The sequence below is a fragment of the Leiobunum rupestre genome, chromosome 9, assembly GCF_980474605.1.
Source record: "Leiobunum rupestre chromosome 9, qqLeiRupe1.1.hap1, whole genome shotgun sequence".
NCBI classification, from domain to species: Eukaryota; Metazoa; Arthropoda; class Arachnida; order Opiliones; family Sclerosomatidae; genus Leiobunum; species Leiobunum rupestre.
This window is the reverse complement of record NC_143392.1, coordinates 22,164,673-22,182,196: the sequence shown is the minus strand read 5'-3', so window position 1 is coordinate 22,182,196 and position 17,524 is coordinate 22,164,673. Positions and strand designations below refer to the sequence as shown.

General features: G+C 38.4%; 1 protein-coding gene across 6 annotated transcripts in view; it reads right to left on the bottom strand.

The window, feature by feature from the left end:
- Window positions 1–17,524, bottom strand: part of tau (microtubule-associated protein tau) — an 80,594-nt gene that overhangs the window by 29,732 nt on the left and 33,338 nt on the right. For 5 of the 6 annotated variants that reach the window (XM_090158180.1, XM_090158184.1, XM_090158182.1 and 2 more), the window contains exon 2: window positions 8,259–13,014. In XM_090158180.1, the coding sequence (XP_090014306.1) occupies window positions 8,259–13,008 (4,750 nt within the window). In that variant the 5' untranslated portion in view covers window positions 13,009–13,014. The remainder of the gene's footprint in view (window positions 1–8,258; window positions 13,015–17,524) is intronic. The other variant, XM_090158183.1, reaches the window with a different exon arrangement.

The window sequence follows — 17,524 nt, the reverse complement described above, 5'->3', positions numbered from 1 at the left end:
TCCATTTCGGTCCGATCTGGTATTCCGAGAATGTCGTCGGCAAGCTCGCCTCAAAAGACCAAACTCATCCACCCACCCCCGTACAGGTATAGCGATCTGTTCGCTAACCCGAAAAAGCTCAAGAAACCAAAAAGGAAAAAAATGCCAAAGATTGCCGCGTATCCGGATAGTAGAAAAAAAAAGTACCTGAAGATTTTTTTACCTCTAAATCACCATTCTTTATTCCGTATCGTACATGTAGATATAATTCTTATTATTGGATAAGGCTTCTTTCTTTTCTAACCAGAATCCAATTACCGGTTTCTACCATCAGCAATTGAAGAAAAAACCCGGTACTGTCTCCCCGGGACCAGCCCAAAAAAAGAACAATAATGATAACCTACATTTTTCCTTTGGAATGACAATGAGACGAGGAAAAAAGGAGTTATGCATATTTTTCGTGGCCAGCGTGTCGTAAACCTTTTAAATTTGAATCCCCGTTCATCTCCAAAATCGAAACCGAGTCTTATCATTTACGGTTGTTTTTCTGGGGAGTAATAAAGCGCTCGTTTTTAAATTGCCGCGAGTTCAATTATTATCTAAAGCTTGAAGTTCGTTTGTAGAAATTTTCGCACCGAATTTTATATCATCAAATTTTACTTGTATCCATTTTACTGGAATCTATTTTGGTTGTATCTATTAATTCTATTGTAATGGCGAAGCTGTGGAAGTACCCGACTTCGCCATCGAACTTGCCACAGTCCCGAGCAACGGCCACCTGAAACAAGCAGTAAAATCCAGTATGGTTAAAACCGGATGTAAACCGATGGCTTAAAGTAGTTTAAGCCATTAATAAAAAATGCTCAAATTGCTTATATCTAGCCCTCATTACTTCGAAAATGCTCATATTGCCCGATTTCAAAATTACGTTTTTGCGAGTGACAGTACCTTTACATTGTCAGGTATAGCAGACTTATTTACCTGCTTTTATATACGTATTTTCACGCGCAAAATGAATTTTAAGATCCTCTAATAGTTCTTTTTATAAACTAACGTGGCCTTCTTGTTTAAATGTTGCTCTTACGTCACAGTCTCTTATAAAGCCTACTAGCGCGCGCTACAGTCGCGAGGAATATAGGTTTTTTTTTAGCGCGCGTGCAAATCGCTCGTGCGCAAAATATACTAATAAAGCTGTGTCTTGTGACGTAAGAGCAACATTTTAACCAGTTGGGCAAGACCACTTTTTATTTTATAAAATCAACTATTGCTTATATCTAGCTCTCATTACTTACGACAAAAAGTGAAGGTTAAGTTTTAGTTTTTTAAATTTTTCTAATTAATTTCTAATTTTTTTTAATAATAATAAAGTGGTTTTATCCATGGATTTTGTTCGGTGGTTAAAACTGGCTTAAACCAGGGTGGTTTAAGCCAGTCTGGCTGGTTCTTGCCAACCCCGCCTGAAACTAGCAGGGAGTCCCTTTAGAAAAGAAACACTTTAAATATTTTTCTCTCGTGTTTTTACTCCGGACCGAATGGTCAACCTTAGAATCTCTCCGCAACTTAGAAACTTTGTAAACTCCAAATGGGTAGTTTAATTGTAAATGTTTTAGTGTAAATAAATGTTTAAATTTAATTCGACGTCGTCTTCAATGCCACCTTACACGCGCGCCTAAAAATAAGGCCCAGTTAGTCGGATAATTTCACGGATTAGGTGGAAATTAAATCTAAATTGCGTTGGTAAAAACAGGCATTCAAACCGACTTAAACTGGTTTTAAAGGTTTCACGATTATTTTTAGCGAAACCGATTTTACACAGCGGTCGAAAACCCATTTCTACTAGTATGATGTTTAAGTTTTACTGAATCAACGAGTGGTCTTCTCCCTGAACACCGGTGTATTGCTTCTCGAACACTTCTACAGGCGTGTGTAGACCAAAAATAGACCAAATTGTAATTTTGCGTACAACCTTACGATATACGATAACGCGTAATTCGTAATATCTAGCAAAAATCAATGAGCTGTTCCTAGAAACGACATTTGGGAATTATGGGATGGAAGCTAGCCTAACGATAGATATTTCCTGGAAAAGGTAACGGCTAGCGGTTAAGATGACTCAACGGAACGCGAAAAACCTGCCATTATGGCTGAGTAATTTCACCAGTATTTAGTTCTTTCAGTCGCGTCTAGATCCGTCAAAACGCAACCTAGTAACGCGTAGTGGAAGGCTATTAGCGTCGTCTCCGCCATCGCGCCAATAATTTCAGCCGTGGCAGCCATCTTGAAGAAATTCCTTGTGAAAGCTGATTAAAAAGCGAGCTCTATTCGGTTATTAGCGAGTAGTTATAAAAGCGAATCGCTGGATACACCAGCCATAAACGCGGAAGAGGCCATCCTCCTTGGAGCATGGTCGTAAAGACGCCAGTAAATCGCGCGTAAAAGACGCCCAGGGACGCAATTTTACGGGGCATACGACCCGAGTCACGCGACTGACTGAAGGGTTCCGCGAAAGAATTTCGGATTCTCATAAAACAAATATTTCGGGATTCTATGCCCTTTTCATATTAAAAAGGAAGCCCATCAGAATAATTAAATATTTGGCATAGTTTGGAAACACGCATATTCTATTTACGAGCTTTTAATTTTGATAGTACCCTTCAACAAATCTCGATGTGTTAGAAATAGGGACGCCTATTGTCCAACAGATTTCCCTGATATTTACAGGTTTTTCCGCTGATGTCACCCTGATTTTTCCACGTGCGACATCACTTAATGTTTTAAGATCACCTCAATAAAAACTAATGTTTTATATGGTTACGTCGCAAACTTAACCAATCTTTTCACTTCATGACTGACTATATTAGTTCCTAGTAAATTTGTGTTTTTCGTGGCCAACTTTCTTAACCCTCATAAATTTCCCTGTTTTCCATGATTTTCCTGATACTTCCCTGACTTTTCTGTTGACAATTTAATTTCACTGATATTTCCCGGTTTTGAACCCCGTTAAAGACATTTCACTCTAAAAAGTTAAACAAAAGCGCTCCTAGTGGAAAAAATATTAACTTCGTTGTTCTTTCATCGAAGCTAGTCTAAAGGTTTAGTTTTACTTTTAGATTCGAATAAATGAGGCAAAAATGCCGCTTTATTTAAATTTACAAACAATATATTAGACTAATCATGGAATGAAAACTTTTTTTTATTTTTTTTCGAAAGAATACGGAAATTTTTACGGAAAAAAGGCCTCGGTCATTTTCCGGAAAATTTTCCAATTTACTAAACTACTTTTAACATTAATTAGACTGTGCATTTAGGTTAAATATAGAAAAATATTTGGAAATTTTATTTGCGTTACACTAAATAGACCTCATGGACGTCATGACGTGTTTTTCGAGTGACTTAGAAACAATGCGCGCTTGTCTTTAAGGGGGAAGACTACAGTGGCCATTGTCTACTTTCGCGCTATTTCAAGCTGAACTCTTTTAATTTTGTATATTAACTTATAAAATTAATATTTAGGTGTAGAACAGCCTCTTGTTTAGTGCTTAAAATAATTTTGACAATTTTAAATTTAAAAATAATTAAGTTATTACGTTTTAATTTGGACCACCGGAGCTAAGCAAGTTGGACAAGCGCCCAAACTACCCTTTAGTTAGGACCTTATATCTCTTTAACTATTAATATTACAATTATCAAAATTGTTTTAAGCATTAGAGGAAGGTTCAGTCTAATAAGAAAAATATAATTTATTTGTGTAATGGTTAAAACAGAAACGTTCAGCTTGAACGAAAAAGAGGCCTTTACTGTATTCTTTCCCCTGAAAGAGCTATTTAATAAATATGTATTTTTCGAAACTGTTTTGTTAAGATCAAAGTAGGCGTATTTATCTTTAAAGGACCACCATCATGATAAAATTTTGTATTTGAGGGAAGGACCATTTATTGGGGTTAAAGCTCTGGTCTTTTAAGAAAAAATTAAATCAAAATATAATAATAAAATAGTAATCAGCTAGGCTAATATTAAAGGCACCACCTTAGAATTACGCCTAAGCGACACTTTTTTTCATAAAAAAAGTAAATTTTACAATTGGTTATTTTAGAATTAAAGGTATATTAAATTTCAAATTTAAAAATTTTCGCGGGGAAGCTAATTTTGCAAAACTATTTTTCCATCCACTAGGTGGCGAACTGAAAGTCTCAATAAATAATTTCGCTACCTGACAGCAAAAGTAAATCTAAAAACCGCTATACCTAGAAAACTTAATTTTTGGTTTTAGATTTATAATAATAAGACAGGGTTGCCACAAAATATTTCCCTGACCATTTTAAAGGATTTTCCCTAACTTTTTAAGGCCATTTTTTATTTTATACTATACTTTTATCAGAAGTTAACAAATTTAAATGGACTTATATTTCAGAAAAATATTATTGTAATGTTGAAAGAATTAGCTTAACTTTCAAGGAAATAAATGATAATCATAGAACTTGTCATAGACCTAGAGTAAAATTACCTTAAAAAAGTGTCAAAATAAAATTGAATTCCCTGACTTTTTACAAATTCTTAAAACTCCCTGACTTTTTAGGCCCATTTTTAAATTCCTTGACTTTTCCCTGTTTTCCCTGACGTGTGGAAACCCTGTAAGAATAATAATCTAATAACGGAAACATACCAATAAAAGGTTTTAATAAAGTATTAAAAATTAAGAAATTAGTTAGTCTTTTGTAAAAACACTTGAGGGTTCTTATTTAAAATTGCTTTCAAAAGTAACATATCTCGACTTACTTGACTTTTGCTCTCGGGTAGTGATTTGTAAGGCCACGGACCAAGAATTCCCAAGGACTCGCTGCTCAAAAAAGCACGCGTTGGTATCAAAAGGGAAATTTGCGACAAAAACGAATTCTTCTAGATTCTAAGTAGCTAACGTACAGCCTTTCTGTCAAAAAACCGCGAACAGTGAGTTCCCTTGGGGCCTTGGTCCATGGTAAAGCATAATCAAAAATCTAATGTACCAAAACGCCCAATTTTCCTCAAATTGTTTTTTGAAGTTTTGTAAAAAAATTAAAATTGTGGAAAAAAAATTGTGATATAACGCTTTACGAACATTTTTCACGACCTTTTGTTTCGTACAAGTGTGAATGGTACAGGTGGAACTCAAATGAAATAAAATAAAACAAAATAAAATAAAATTCAATTAAAAATGAATAAAATACAAATACAAATAAAATGTAAATAAAATAATAAAATTTCAATAAAATAATAAAATTTCAATAAAAAAGTAAAATTCAAATAAAAATAAAAATAATTAAAATTCCAATAAAAAAGTAAAATTCAATTAAAAATAAAATTAATTAAAATTCAAATAAAAATAAAATTAATTAAAATTCAAATAAAAATAAAATTTATTAAAATTCAAATAAAAATAAAATTAATTAAAATTCAAATAAAAATAAAATTAAAATTAAAATTAAATAAAACTCAAATAAAATAGTGAAATTCAAATAAAATAGTAAAATTCAAATATAATAGTAAAATTCAAATATAATAAAATTCAAATAATATAATAAAACTCAAATAATATAATAAAATTCAAATAAAATAGTAAAATTCAAATAAAATAGTAAAATTCAAATAAAATAGTAAAATTCAAATAAAATATTAAAATTCAAATAAAATAGTAAAATTCAAATAAAATAGTAAAATTCAAATAAAATAGTAAAATTCAAATAAAATAGTAAAATTCTAATAATATAGTAAAATTTTAATAAAATAGTAAAATTATAATATAAATAAATAAACTGAAATGAAATTCAAACAAATAACTCAAAATAAAACTAAACTAAACTAAATAAATAACTCAAAATAAAACTAAACTAAACTGAAATACACTAAACTAAAAAGAAATAATTTTATCACAGCTATTATTCATTTAGAATGACCGATAGTCCAACATTCCATAGCTACACATTTCCCACTTACCAAAAAAAAAAATACCACGTACCCCCGAACGCACTTGATAAACGGCATTCTAAAATTGAAAATCGACAAGACAACGGCGAAAGGTAAAACAATCCATACACGAGGCGTAGGGAGGGGGGGGGGGCGTGAAAAAATGAAGGGTCAAATTCTGCCGGTACCGAAATAGGTCATGAATATATCTACCTCCCCCCAAATACCTCCGTCACAAAACGACTCACCAAAATTTAGCACCGTTGAGAAATGATAAAGGCAAAACTTCACGATTAACGACGATAGAGAAAAGTCCCCAATATCATCGGTTATGTTTTATTTTACACGCTATGAAAAAAGTCGACATAGATGGCGCGCGTGAACTGGACGCTCGGTATCGACTTCGGAAGTGCGTAATGACAAGAGACTGCATTCCCAAAAAAAAAGGTAAAAGTAATAAAAAATGGAAATCTACGCTAGAGTCGAACGATAGTGGAATATATCCGGCAACGTATAGACCTACGGCCTTTTCCTAACTAACCCTGGAGTGAACTATAGTCACTGGGAAGAGAGAGCCCTAGAAGAGAGATGATGAGAAAATCAATGATGCATCGAGAGAACACCCCAAGCGAGAAATAGAGGAGCGTCCAGTTTCTGGTATAGCTCGTCCGTCGCTACGAAAGACAAATTTTGAACGCTGGATGGAGCCCGGGGCCTGCCCACTGAATATACTAGGGAATAGCAAATAGCCTAGACGAATCCGATACGAGCGAATGCCAAAAAACAAATCTGTGGTCCACGCAGTTAAGAGCGGCTTCATCAATTTTTGACAAAGACTGGCCTCGCATCTGATTTCGGAGCGCGGTTGAGACGTCGTCATTTTTAATTTTGAAATCTTGGCGGATATTGAATAATTTAGTATTTATTTTCACTAGCGATTTCGAAAAGTGTATTTTGTAAATAATGGAATAGTTAGCAGATATTGACTTTTCCCCGCCCCTTTATTAAAATTTAACACCGAATAAAATTATAAGTAACATAATAAACATAAGTATGACACTTTCTATTCTCGCAACGCTAAGTTTTTTAATGATAATCTGTTTCGACTTTCGACAATGACCATATAAATCACTATGGGGCTAAGGACTGACAAAGCAATTGACTACTGAATTTATGATTATATTAGTTAGTTATTTTCAAATTTATTTGACATCCGGTTACTCTTTACGACAGACTATCATTAACCGAAATCGTTCAGTATCATACTTATGTTATTGTGTTACTTATGATAAAAATAATAAAAAATATCAATAATGCTATAATAAATAATAGTTTATTATACCCTTTTATACCTTCATATTAGAAGGTCTGAAACTAGGTTAAAGTAAAGTTATTTTTAAACCTGATTTTGTAACTATAACTGTAAAATATTTTGGTTTAAATTAAACAGAAATCGGCTCATTTGATGATAGTCTTGGAAAGAGTATCAGAGGTGTTGCTATTAAACAAAATCAATAGTTCATCGTTGTATTACATATTACTGAAGATTACGAGGTCGCTAATTGACAAAATTAATGAAAATTTTAATTTTAAATAATATAATTATAATAATGACTATAAAATCGAACAGAAAACGCTACAGTTTCAAAATCAATAGATCCTGATAAACTCAAATAATATAATATAAATTATATTATGTATCAAATTAGCTTTAATTTTTATTACGTTTGAATTTAATAAAATAAACTGGTTACCACCGTTTATCCGAAATCAAATTCGAAATCTAGGCTATTAAAATGAAATAATTTCCAGGAAAGTTTGGGTTGTGTACGCCTCAATCATGATAGTAAATTACTCCGTGTAAAATGTAAAAATAATCCTGCGTAAGGATATTTAGTTATATAAGAACCATATTTTGCTGACGTAAGTTTTAGGAAATTAGTATATTTAACGATTAGTTTCTTACACCCAGTCGAGTAATCAGCGAGTCTGGAAAAAAACTCTCCGCAAAAGAACGAAGAGCAGGCTAGACTTTTCCCCCAAATTTCGTCATTAAAGAGTGTCCCAATTTATCTCTTCTCCTAGGAGGACAAGGAACCAGCTCGCATCAAGCGGTAATTGAATCACCGCCTCTTTAATGTTACCCCCCCCCCCCTCCGCACTCTTATTGACCTCCGTTACGAAGAAAAAAGTGTGTTATTAAGACTGGGCCTTAATGGAGAAAATAAATATAGGGGGGAAAAGCCCGTCGTTGATACAAACAAAAAAGCTTTTCCAAGATTCAGCGTACAGTTAAGGGTCTTTCTTAGCTGTACGGTCAACCTGGAAGGCAGTCTAACCTTTCTTGTAGAGAGAGCGAGGAGGACCCCTCTGGATTTTATCGGGGCTTTTCTCTCGGCTGCCCGTTTTCTGTAACCTGTACGAGACGCTCTTGGTCGGAGATTGCGCTTTGGTGGGCGACTGATTTCGAGATTTCACTGGGGACGTAGAGCTCTTGCTCTCACCGGTCAAAGTGTCGCTTTCCTCCGTCGGGGCAGGTTCTTCTCCTTTGGCCTCTTCCGCCTTGTCCTCGCTTTGTTCTTCCGTAGGTTCACTCGCTCGTTCTTGTTTCTCGGCTGGAGCTTCCGTTTCCGCTTCTTCTGGTTCGTCCGTTTTTCCCGTCGTTTCTTTGGATTCTTCTTCAGTTGGTTCTTTGGTTTCAGCCGTCTCTGACGGTGCTTCAGCGTCGTCAACTTTGGATTCCTCTTGTTCCGTGGCTTCGCTTTCTGCTATGGCGTCGTTGGAACCGTCTTCGTCTTTGGCTTCAGTCGTTTCTTCGCCATCTTTGTTTTCTTTAGCCACATCGGTACTTTCCTCTTTAGATTCGTCCGCTTGTTCACTTGTTTCCTTAGAAGCACTAGTCTCGTCGATTGATTCTTTAGAATCTTCAGCTTGATCAGCAGTGTCGTTGGATATGTCATTCTTTCCTTCGGTTTCTTCAGCTTTTTCACTCGTTTCTTTAGATTCTTCAGCCTTTTCACCCACTTCTTTAGATTCTTCAGCTTTTTCACTCGCTTCTTTAGATTCTTCAGCCTTTTCACTCGCTTCTTTAGATTCTTCAGCTTTTTCACTCGCGTCTTTAGATTCTTCAGCTGTTTCACTCGCGTCTTTAGATTCTTCAGCTGTTTCACTCGCGTCTTTAGATTCTTCAGCGGTTTCACTCGCTTCTTTAGATTCTTCAGCTTTTTCATTCGCTTCTTTAGATTCTTCAGCTGTTTCACCCGCTTCTTTAGATTCTTCAGCAGTTTCACTCGCTTCTTTAGATTCTTCAGCTTTTTCATTCACTTCTTTAGATTCTTCAGCTTTTTCATTCGCTTCTTTAGATTCTTCAGCTGTTTCACTAGCTTCCTTAGATTCTTGAGCTTTTTCACTAGCGTCTTTAGACTCTTGAGCTGTTTCACTCGCTACTTTAGATTCATCAGTTTTTTCACTCGCTTCTTTAGATTCTTCAACTTTTTCACTTATTTCTTTAGATTCAGATCCATCCGCCATTTCAATCGCTTCTTTAGATTCAACAGCCTGTCCACTCTCCTCTTTAGATTCATCAGTTTTTTCAGTATCTTTTGGCGCATCAACCTCCGCAGCTACTTTATCTTTTTCACTATCATCTTTCGATTTATCAGCTTTTTCAACGGCATCTTTTCCTTCTTTTGAGGTATCAACATTTTCACTATCTTTTGATTCATCAGTCTTTTCGGCGGCCTTTGTATCGCTTTCTTCAATCGCTTGGGACTCGTCAGCTTTTTCAGTTGAGTCTTTGGCTTCATCGATCTTTTCACTCTCATCTTGAGGTTCTTTAGTCTTCTCATTAGATTCTTTTTCACTCGCTTCTTTCGATTCCTTAGACTTTTCACTAGTGTCTTTAGATTCATTAGCCTTTTCACCAGTGTCCTTAGATACATCAGCCTTTTCACTAGTGTCTTTAGATACATCAGCCTTTTCACTAGTGTCTTTAGATACATCAGCCTTTTCACTAGTGTCTTTAGATACATCAGCCTTTTCACTCGATTGTTCGGAGTCAGCAGCCTTGTCACTCGATTCTTTAGACTCATCGGCCTTTTCACTAGCCTCCTTAGGCTCGTCAGCCTTTTCACTAGCCTCTTCGGCCTTTTCTCTAGCTTCTTTAGCCTCATCAGCTTTTTCACTGACTACTTTATTCTCATCAGCTTTTTCACTAGCCTCTTTAGAATCATCAGCCTTTTCACTAGCTACATTAGACTCATCAGCCTTTTCACTCGATTCTTTAGACTCATCAACCTTTCCACTAGCTTCTTTAGGCTCTTCAGGCTTTTTACCGCCTTCTTTAGGCTCGTCAGCCTTTTCACTAGCTTCTTTAGACTCTTCAGCCTTTTCGCTAGCTTCTTTAGACTCATCAGCCTTTTCACTAGCTTCTTTAGTCTCATCAACTTCATCAGTCGTTTCTTTGGCTTTTCCTCGGTTGTCTGTCGATTCTTCCTTGGATATATCAACGTGGCTAGATTGGTCAGTGTCGTCTTTAGACGCGTCGCATTTTTCACTAGATTCTTTGGAAACGTCACTTTTTTCGCTCGCGTTCGAGGGATCCGTCTTTTCACTCGCTTTAACGGGACTGTCCGTCTTTAGCTTCGGTTCAACAACGGTTTCATTTGTCCTATTAGATTCAACAACATTCTCACTAGATTCTTTGGTTTCAACAGTATCACTAGCCGCTTTAGAGGCAACAACATTTTTACTCGATTCAACAACATTTTTCGATTTATCACCCGTATCCTGACAGACTTCGACTCGCTCCTTCTCGGACGAGGAGACCTTTTCTCTCGCCTCATCGCTTCGCTTCGAAGATTGACCTTCGTCCTTGGTCGATTTTTCGCTAGTGGCCGAGGTAGATTCGCCCGGTGATTTTCCCGTCGATTTTTCGCTAGTGGCCGAGGTAGATTTGCCCGGTGATTTTCCCGTCGATTTCTCTCGGGCGGCTTTGGACTCGGTGGCTTCGATCTCGTCCTTTAAACTCTCCCCCCCGCCCGGTTCCGATTGGCCACCCCCCGATTCTTTCTCTTCTTCAGGGCCACCTTTTTTCTCGTTCTCTTCGGATTTCTCCGGGACGATTAAGTCCTCTTCTTTCCGATCGCTTTCCTTTTCATCTCGCGCTTCTTTTTTCGCTTCTCGGCCAGCGTCGTTACTTACGAGTTCCGCCGTTTCTTTACTCTCCTTAACGACATCGGATTCTTGTTTGCCATCGGAGACTTTCTCAGTTTCTCGTTTGATTTTCGGCTCATCCGGGCCGGACTCCGTCTGGCCGGCCTGTTTCTCCTCCGGGACAGGGGGGCCCGTTTTGGATATTTGTACCCCCTCCGTCGGTCGCGAAGGGGGAACGCTTTCCGCGACCCGCTTAGATTCCTCTTTGGCCGCTTCCTCCTGGTTCGTCGGTTCCGGCGACTCTTCCTTTACGGTATCCACGCCCTTCTCCGCTTTGGCACCACTGTCTTCCATTTTGGTATCTTTATCTTCGCTAGGTTTTTTGGCAGCTACCTCGGCCGTTTTGGCGGGCGACGTTTGGTCCGTTTGGTTCCCTTTGTCCTTGCACTCCGTGTCCTTTTCTTTGGAATTGTCCTTGGTTTGGGTAGATTCGTGTTTGATGGCGTTCTCTTCGGTTTTGGCAGGCGTGGGTGAGGCGGCTTCTTCTCGGGGTGTGGCGGTGGCGGGAGCGGGAGCCGTCAACTCGGGTTCGGGCGTCTTGGGTGGGCTGGGTGTCGGCGCGGGGCTTTTCGCTTTATCGGCGGCGACGGTCGCTTTCTCTTCTACTATCGTGGGCGACTTAGCATCCACCGATTTCCTGACGGGCTTAACGGCGCGTTCGGCTTTCTTCTCTTGGACAGGAGCGGGTGGTGGGCATTCCTTCCTCTCGACGGAAGGCGATTTGGCATTGGGGTCGGCGCGTTGAGGTTTCGGCGGCGGAATGTTCGATTTGGAGACATCGACCGTCGGCGACGTTTTCGAGACCGCGGCGGGGGACGACGTCGATAAATTCTCTCCTTTGGCCTTTTCCGGCTGCGGGCTGAACGCGGCTCCGTCTACAGCCTTCTCCGTTTGAATGGTCGCCTCTCCTTGGCTATCGGTTTTCTTATCTCGCTTGGTCTTATCGGGCCCTTTGTCCGTCTGCGGGGGCGGCGCCCGTTTGGGCTCCTCGGGCTCTTTCTCCGTTTCGCCGATAGCTTTGGCTTCCTTCACGGACAGGGCGGCGTCGCGGGCCGCTTCGGGGGTCGCGGATCGAGGGGAGTCAGTCCCTCGTAAGGTTTCTTTGGCCGGACTGTCGGGCCCGCTACTAGCGCCGCTCTCCCGCGGGTGGCGCGCGGAGGCGGTGGAACCCAAATTGGAGCTAACGGAGACGGTTTTTTGAGGAGCGGAACGCTTGTTGGCGGCGGCTGGTTCCGGTTGGTACGGTTCCGATTTCTGCTGGATGATCTGTCGCTTGTCGGCGGCGGGGCGCGTCGGGCGCACTACTAAGTCGGGCGGCGGCGGCTCCCTTTCCTTCTCGGGGTTCTCGGGGGCGCCGTCGCGGACATTCTCTCGGCTATGCTCGTTTGGCGTGGTTCCGGTTTTCGGCTGATCGGCGACGGACTTGAGGGACGAGGTCGGCGGCGACGGGCTCTTGGCGCCGTTCGTCACCGCTTCGGAGATCTCCACCGCCTTGTTGACGACGGCCGTGGTGACTCGCGCGGCGGTGGACACCAACGCCTCGTTCTGTCCGCCGCGCTCCGATTCCGGGCTGGTCGTCTTCCCGTTCGGGAGGCCGGCGCCGTTCGTCATGGCGCCGTCGCCAGTACCCGTCTGGTTTGTATCACAGCTAGTTGAAGACGCGTCTCTCAGCTCGCTAGAAGAAGACGTGGACGCGGCGTCCGGATGCTTGTTGAGCCGAGAGGGGGGAGCGCCTGTCGAGGCCGTCTTTTGATTAGGAATGCCGTTCTTGATGGGTGGCGCCACCACCACCGCCACCTTCGCGTCTTTGGGAGTAGGAATACCCGTAGTCGTCGCCGTCGTTTCCACATGCCCGTTCTCTTTTCTCGTTTCCATGATTGTCTGCGGACAAATAAGGCAACAACCTCGCCAAAATGACACTAACAGTTATTCACGACCAGCTTAGAGTTCGGCGTTTGGATCAAAATTATTTTATTTTTATCCATAACCTACAATTATCCGAAAATATAAATTATTTTTTGCGTGTTAAATCGTTGTTTATCCATGGATAATATCCATAAATAAACAGTTAACCAAAATATTTTCGATTAATCGAAATTTTGTCAGTTAATTTATCCGTTACGCAGAGCTCTAGACCAGCTTGAACTACTATTCAACCGTATCGAAGACGGTCAAGCTGCTCTCAAAGGATAGGAACTGGTCTAGGGGGTAGTCACTTGGGGAAAAAACACCGGAAATCAAAGTCATTTGTGGCTACTTGGGCGTACAAATTTAGAACTAAAAATCAACTATATTTATTTTGTACAACATTAAAAATATTTAAAATCACCTAAAATGTTGTCTTATACAGGCCATCTTCAGGGTAATATTTTATTTATTTTTTAAATTATTTTTCCTTACTCTGAAGATGAACTATCGTACAGGATTTCAAATGTTTTTAAGATTTTTCAAAATTAATAACGTTGTTTATACATTCTTAATTTGGCACGTAAAAAACTCACAAGGAGACGTCCCGAAGTGTAACCCACCGATTTTGTTCAAACTCGGGGGATTGGTAGACTTTCGTGTAACTTGAAAAATCCTAAAGGGAATTTGTCTAATGGGCAACCGTTTTGCCATGGCAACGAAAAATGTTTTAGACAACAACAAATGGAAATTTTCCCATTGAAAATAACATGGGATTCTGACCGATTCCTAGGACCCCCCTGTGAAAAATTTGATAATATTTTCGAAAATGCCAAAAATAGATAAAAATTGATCAACTTTTGATCAATTTGAGGTCAAAATCCCATGTTATTTTTTATGGGAAAATTTAATATTTTGTGTTGTCAAAAACATTTTTCGTTGCCATGGCAAAACGGTTGCCCATTGAATAAATTCCCTTTAGGATTTTTAATGATACAAAAAGGTCTACCAATCGCCCGAGTTTGAACAAAATTGGTGGGTTACACCTCGGGTCGTCTCCTTGTCAATGGAAATCACTAGAAATTAAGTGTTTTCAGTAGTCCGAAATGTTTGCGAGTGGCTACCTCCTCCGGGTATGGTTAAATCAGTATCTCTTGGTGTCAAGGAAATTTTTATATAATGTTTTAAATGAAAACATTCTTTAAAAAAAAGGAACAAATAATCTAAATATTGAATAAAGGCCCGCCCAGAATCAATTTACCGCTGGGCTGTTCTGGAACGAGAATAATCAATAGTCTTTTGTAAAAGTTTCAAACTTGGACGAATAAAACAAGTCGGTGATCACCCCCATACCGTTTCACGAGAAAACGAAAGTTCGGCTTATTTTATAAACATTTTCAACCTTTAACCTTTTCAAAATACGAATACGACTACGGACGGCAAAAAAGTATAACATTCGAGGGAAGAATGTTTAGGGCGCTAGGATAAAAAGCGCGTTTTATCCCGGTGTTGAGGATGGAACGGGTAAAAAACGTATCCTAAATCCCCGGTGGAATATAGGAAGACGCGGGTAAAGCGAAATGACTTTTTCGTCGGCGAGAAAAATGTCCGGTGTGGCGTGCGGGGATGAAGACCTCTTATCAGGGAGGAATTATTGCGAACGTCAAGGTTCTTCCTTTTCCGCAACTAGAGAAAAATATGCCAGAATGCGAACAAAAAAGTGTGCAAGAAGCGGCCACAAAAGCGCCTTTCACGGACCAACTTTCTTTTTTAATGATATTCGGCTTCCTTCCAGCCGGCGCGTCGTTGGTAGAATTAATAGCCTCTCCTATGTTTCATTCAATAGGTGTACGACAAAAACCACTAGAGAGTAGAGATAAGTCCCTAGTAAGTCTACTTTTAGTTTGACTCTATATTTACAATGAGAAAAACGTATCGGAATTCGACCAGGCACAAAGAAATGTCTTTAAGATTAGGTTATTACAACTCTGAGAGTCGATTCACTTTGAGTTTCGTTTTTGGTTCAATTTGGGGTTTTATTAAACAAGTTGGGCGAGACATAATAGTAAACGGTACTACGACTGAGAAAATACGGCAGATGGCGCTATGCGGCGAAAATTATTCGCTTACACTTGCACAATAAGTGTAACCTTTTTACGCGTTTAAAAATTATTACCAATTTGACGATAACTACACTACAGCGTAAATTTTTTTTAGATATTCGATGTATTTGGAATTAATCGATTTTTTTAAATAAATCGGATTTTTATTTTATTGATTTTTATACAATTAATGGCTCTTTTCTTGTACAATTAACGGTTATTTTACTTTTAACAGTTAGCTAATCTTGAATTAAATTATATCTTAATTAATTTAATTATTATTTAATAGTTTAGTTTACTCAGATTTTCTTTGGATTTTAATTTTTTAAGAGCCTATTTTTGGTCATTTTTTATTCCTCCATTGAAATACATTGTGTGATTTAAATCGATGATTTTTTCAAAACAATTACTTGATTTATATCTTGATTTACAAATAATACTTTTAACTAGTGTTGTTAATTTTCCGGAAAAATAAAATGCGGAAAAATTACCGCAAATCGGAAAAATAAAAAATTTAAACGTAAATTACTTTTTAAAGGTTTTTAATTTTTTATCAATATAAAATGTCTAATAATAGTAAACATACTACAAATAATTAATAGTGTTACATTGTTAATCAGCTTAAAGCTAGTCTAAAGGTTTAGTTTTACTTTTAGATTCGAATAAATGAGGCGAAAATGCCGCTTTATTTTAATTTGCAAACAATATATTAGACTAATCATGGAATGAAAACTTTTTTTATTTTTTTTTCGGAAGAATACGGAAAGTTTTCCGAAAAAAAGGCCTCGGTCATTTTCCGGAAAATTTTCCAATTTACAAAACTACTTTTAACATTAATTAGACTGTGCATTTAGGTTAAACATAGAAAAATATTTGGAAATTTTATTTGCGTTACACTAAATACACATCATGGTCGTCATGACGTGTTTTTCGAGTGACTGGGAAACAATGCGCGCTTGTCTTTAAGAGGAATAAAAAAATGTTCCTTCGTCGAAAAACCCTTTAGAAGGATACGATTATAGTTCCAGCTCCTTTGGCCACGAGGGATTTAAAAGTTGACGTGTCGCCGAGACTAGCGACTAAGCCTCGCCAGCTCAGCGGAAAAACAAATCTTTTCTCTTTTATTCCGACGAATAGTTGTTTTGGATTTTCATGACGCCGGAATTTCGTCTTTTTTCTACCATCGCATTTTCTTTCTCGAAGACGAACAGCAAATTGAAGAATACATTGTGTGTATTAGGAATTATGATAAGAAGGGGGTAATACCATCAACTTGTTCTGATGTGAAAAGGGCTGCCTCGCTGGGGTTATTTTGTTTAGGCCAACAGCTGTTACCCCCACCCAGAGAACGATATTGAAATGAATGAGCCCCCCCCCCGTAATAGATTTCTAATATGTCCCTCCCCGAAAATGTCATCTGTTTGCTATGGCGAGGACCCGAAAAGACCTCAATTTCCATTATTCAAAAGGACGAGGCTGATGGTGTGTCAGTTTTATGTCGTGTATCCGGTGTTCCCCGATAAAATATTATTAACAGATTCCATAAAGACGAACGAGGGGGGGGGGAGGAAATCTAGTTATCGTCTAGTTATAACTAGTTATAAAGGATTTTAGCCTACCTAGAACCAATAGCTTCAGGCATAATCCTTGTGGTATTTATTTCAACATTACCCGATTAATTTAATCTTTTCTCCTGCTTTCGGACTAAAAGTGTACTTTTTTTTACCCTAAAACGTTTTATTCGCCTGTTCCGGGGATGAGAATTACTCAGCCCCATAAACTATTCGCTTGTTCCTGAGTATTAGGGCCACTCTTTTTACTCCTTCTGAAAATTAGGTGTAAAGGAGTCTGCTAGCCAGAATTTATCTGCTAAAAAGGCCACAGGCAGCCAGTTTGGAAAAACGTTTTTACTCCGATCAAAACTATTCGCCACCACAGAATCGGAGTAAAATGACGTCATAGCCTTACTACTCTTACCCTACTCCGAAATCCCGGAACAAGCGAAAAGAAACCACCTAGTTTATTATTATCATATATGCTATGAAAGCGTAAATTTGAGCGTAGTTCTAAAACATGTTCATATAACCAGAAGTATATACGTAAAGTATCGATCTAAGGGTATAGAATTGAAACTTGTAACTTGGCAGGCTCGAGCTTTCGTATTTTTACTCGGACTAAGAATATATTTAATTCTAAATATAACGATGTAAAATGTAGAAATTAAACTGCTTTACGATATTATCTTATTTATTAACTTAATTTATCGGTAATAGTTACAAAATATCAACATGTCGTATTTCGTCCTGCACTATTCTTATTCCCAAACCAAGAATGTATTTATTTATACTCAGGGAGAATGAATATGTCGAGACTATCGACGGACA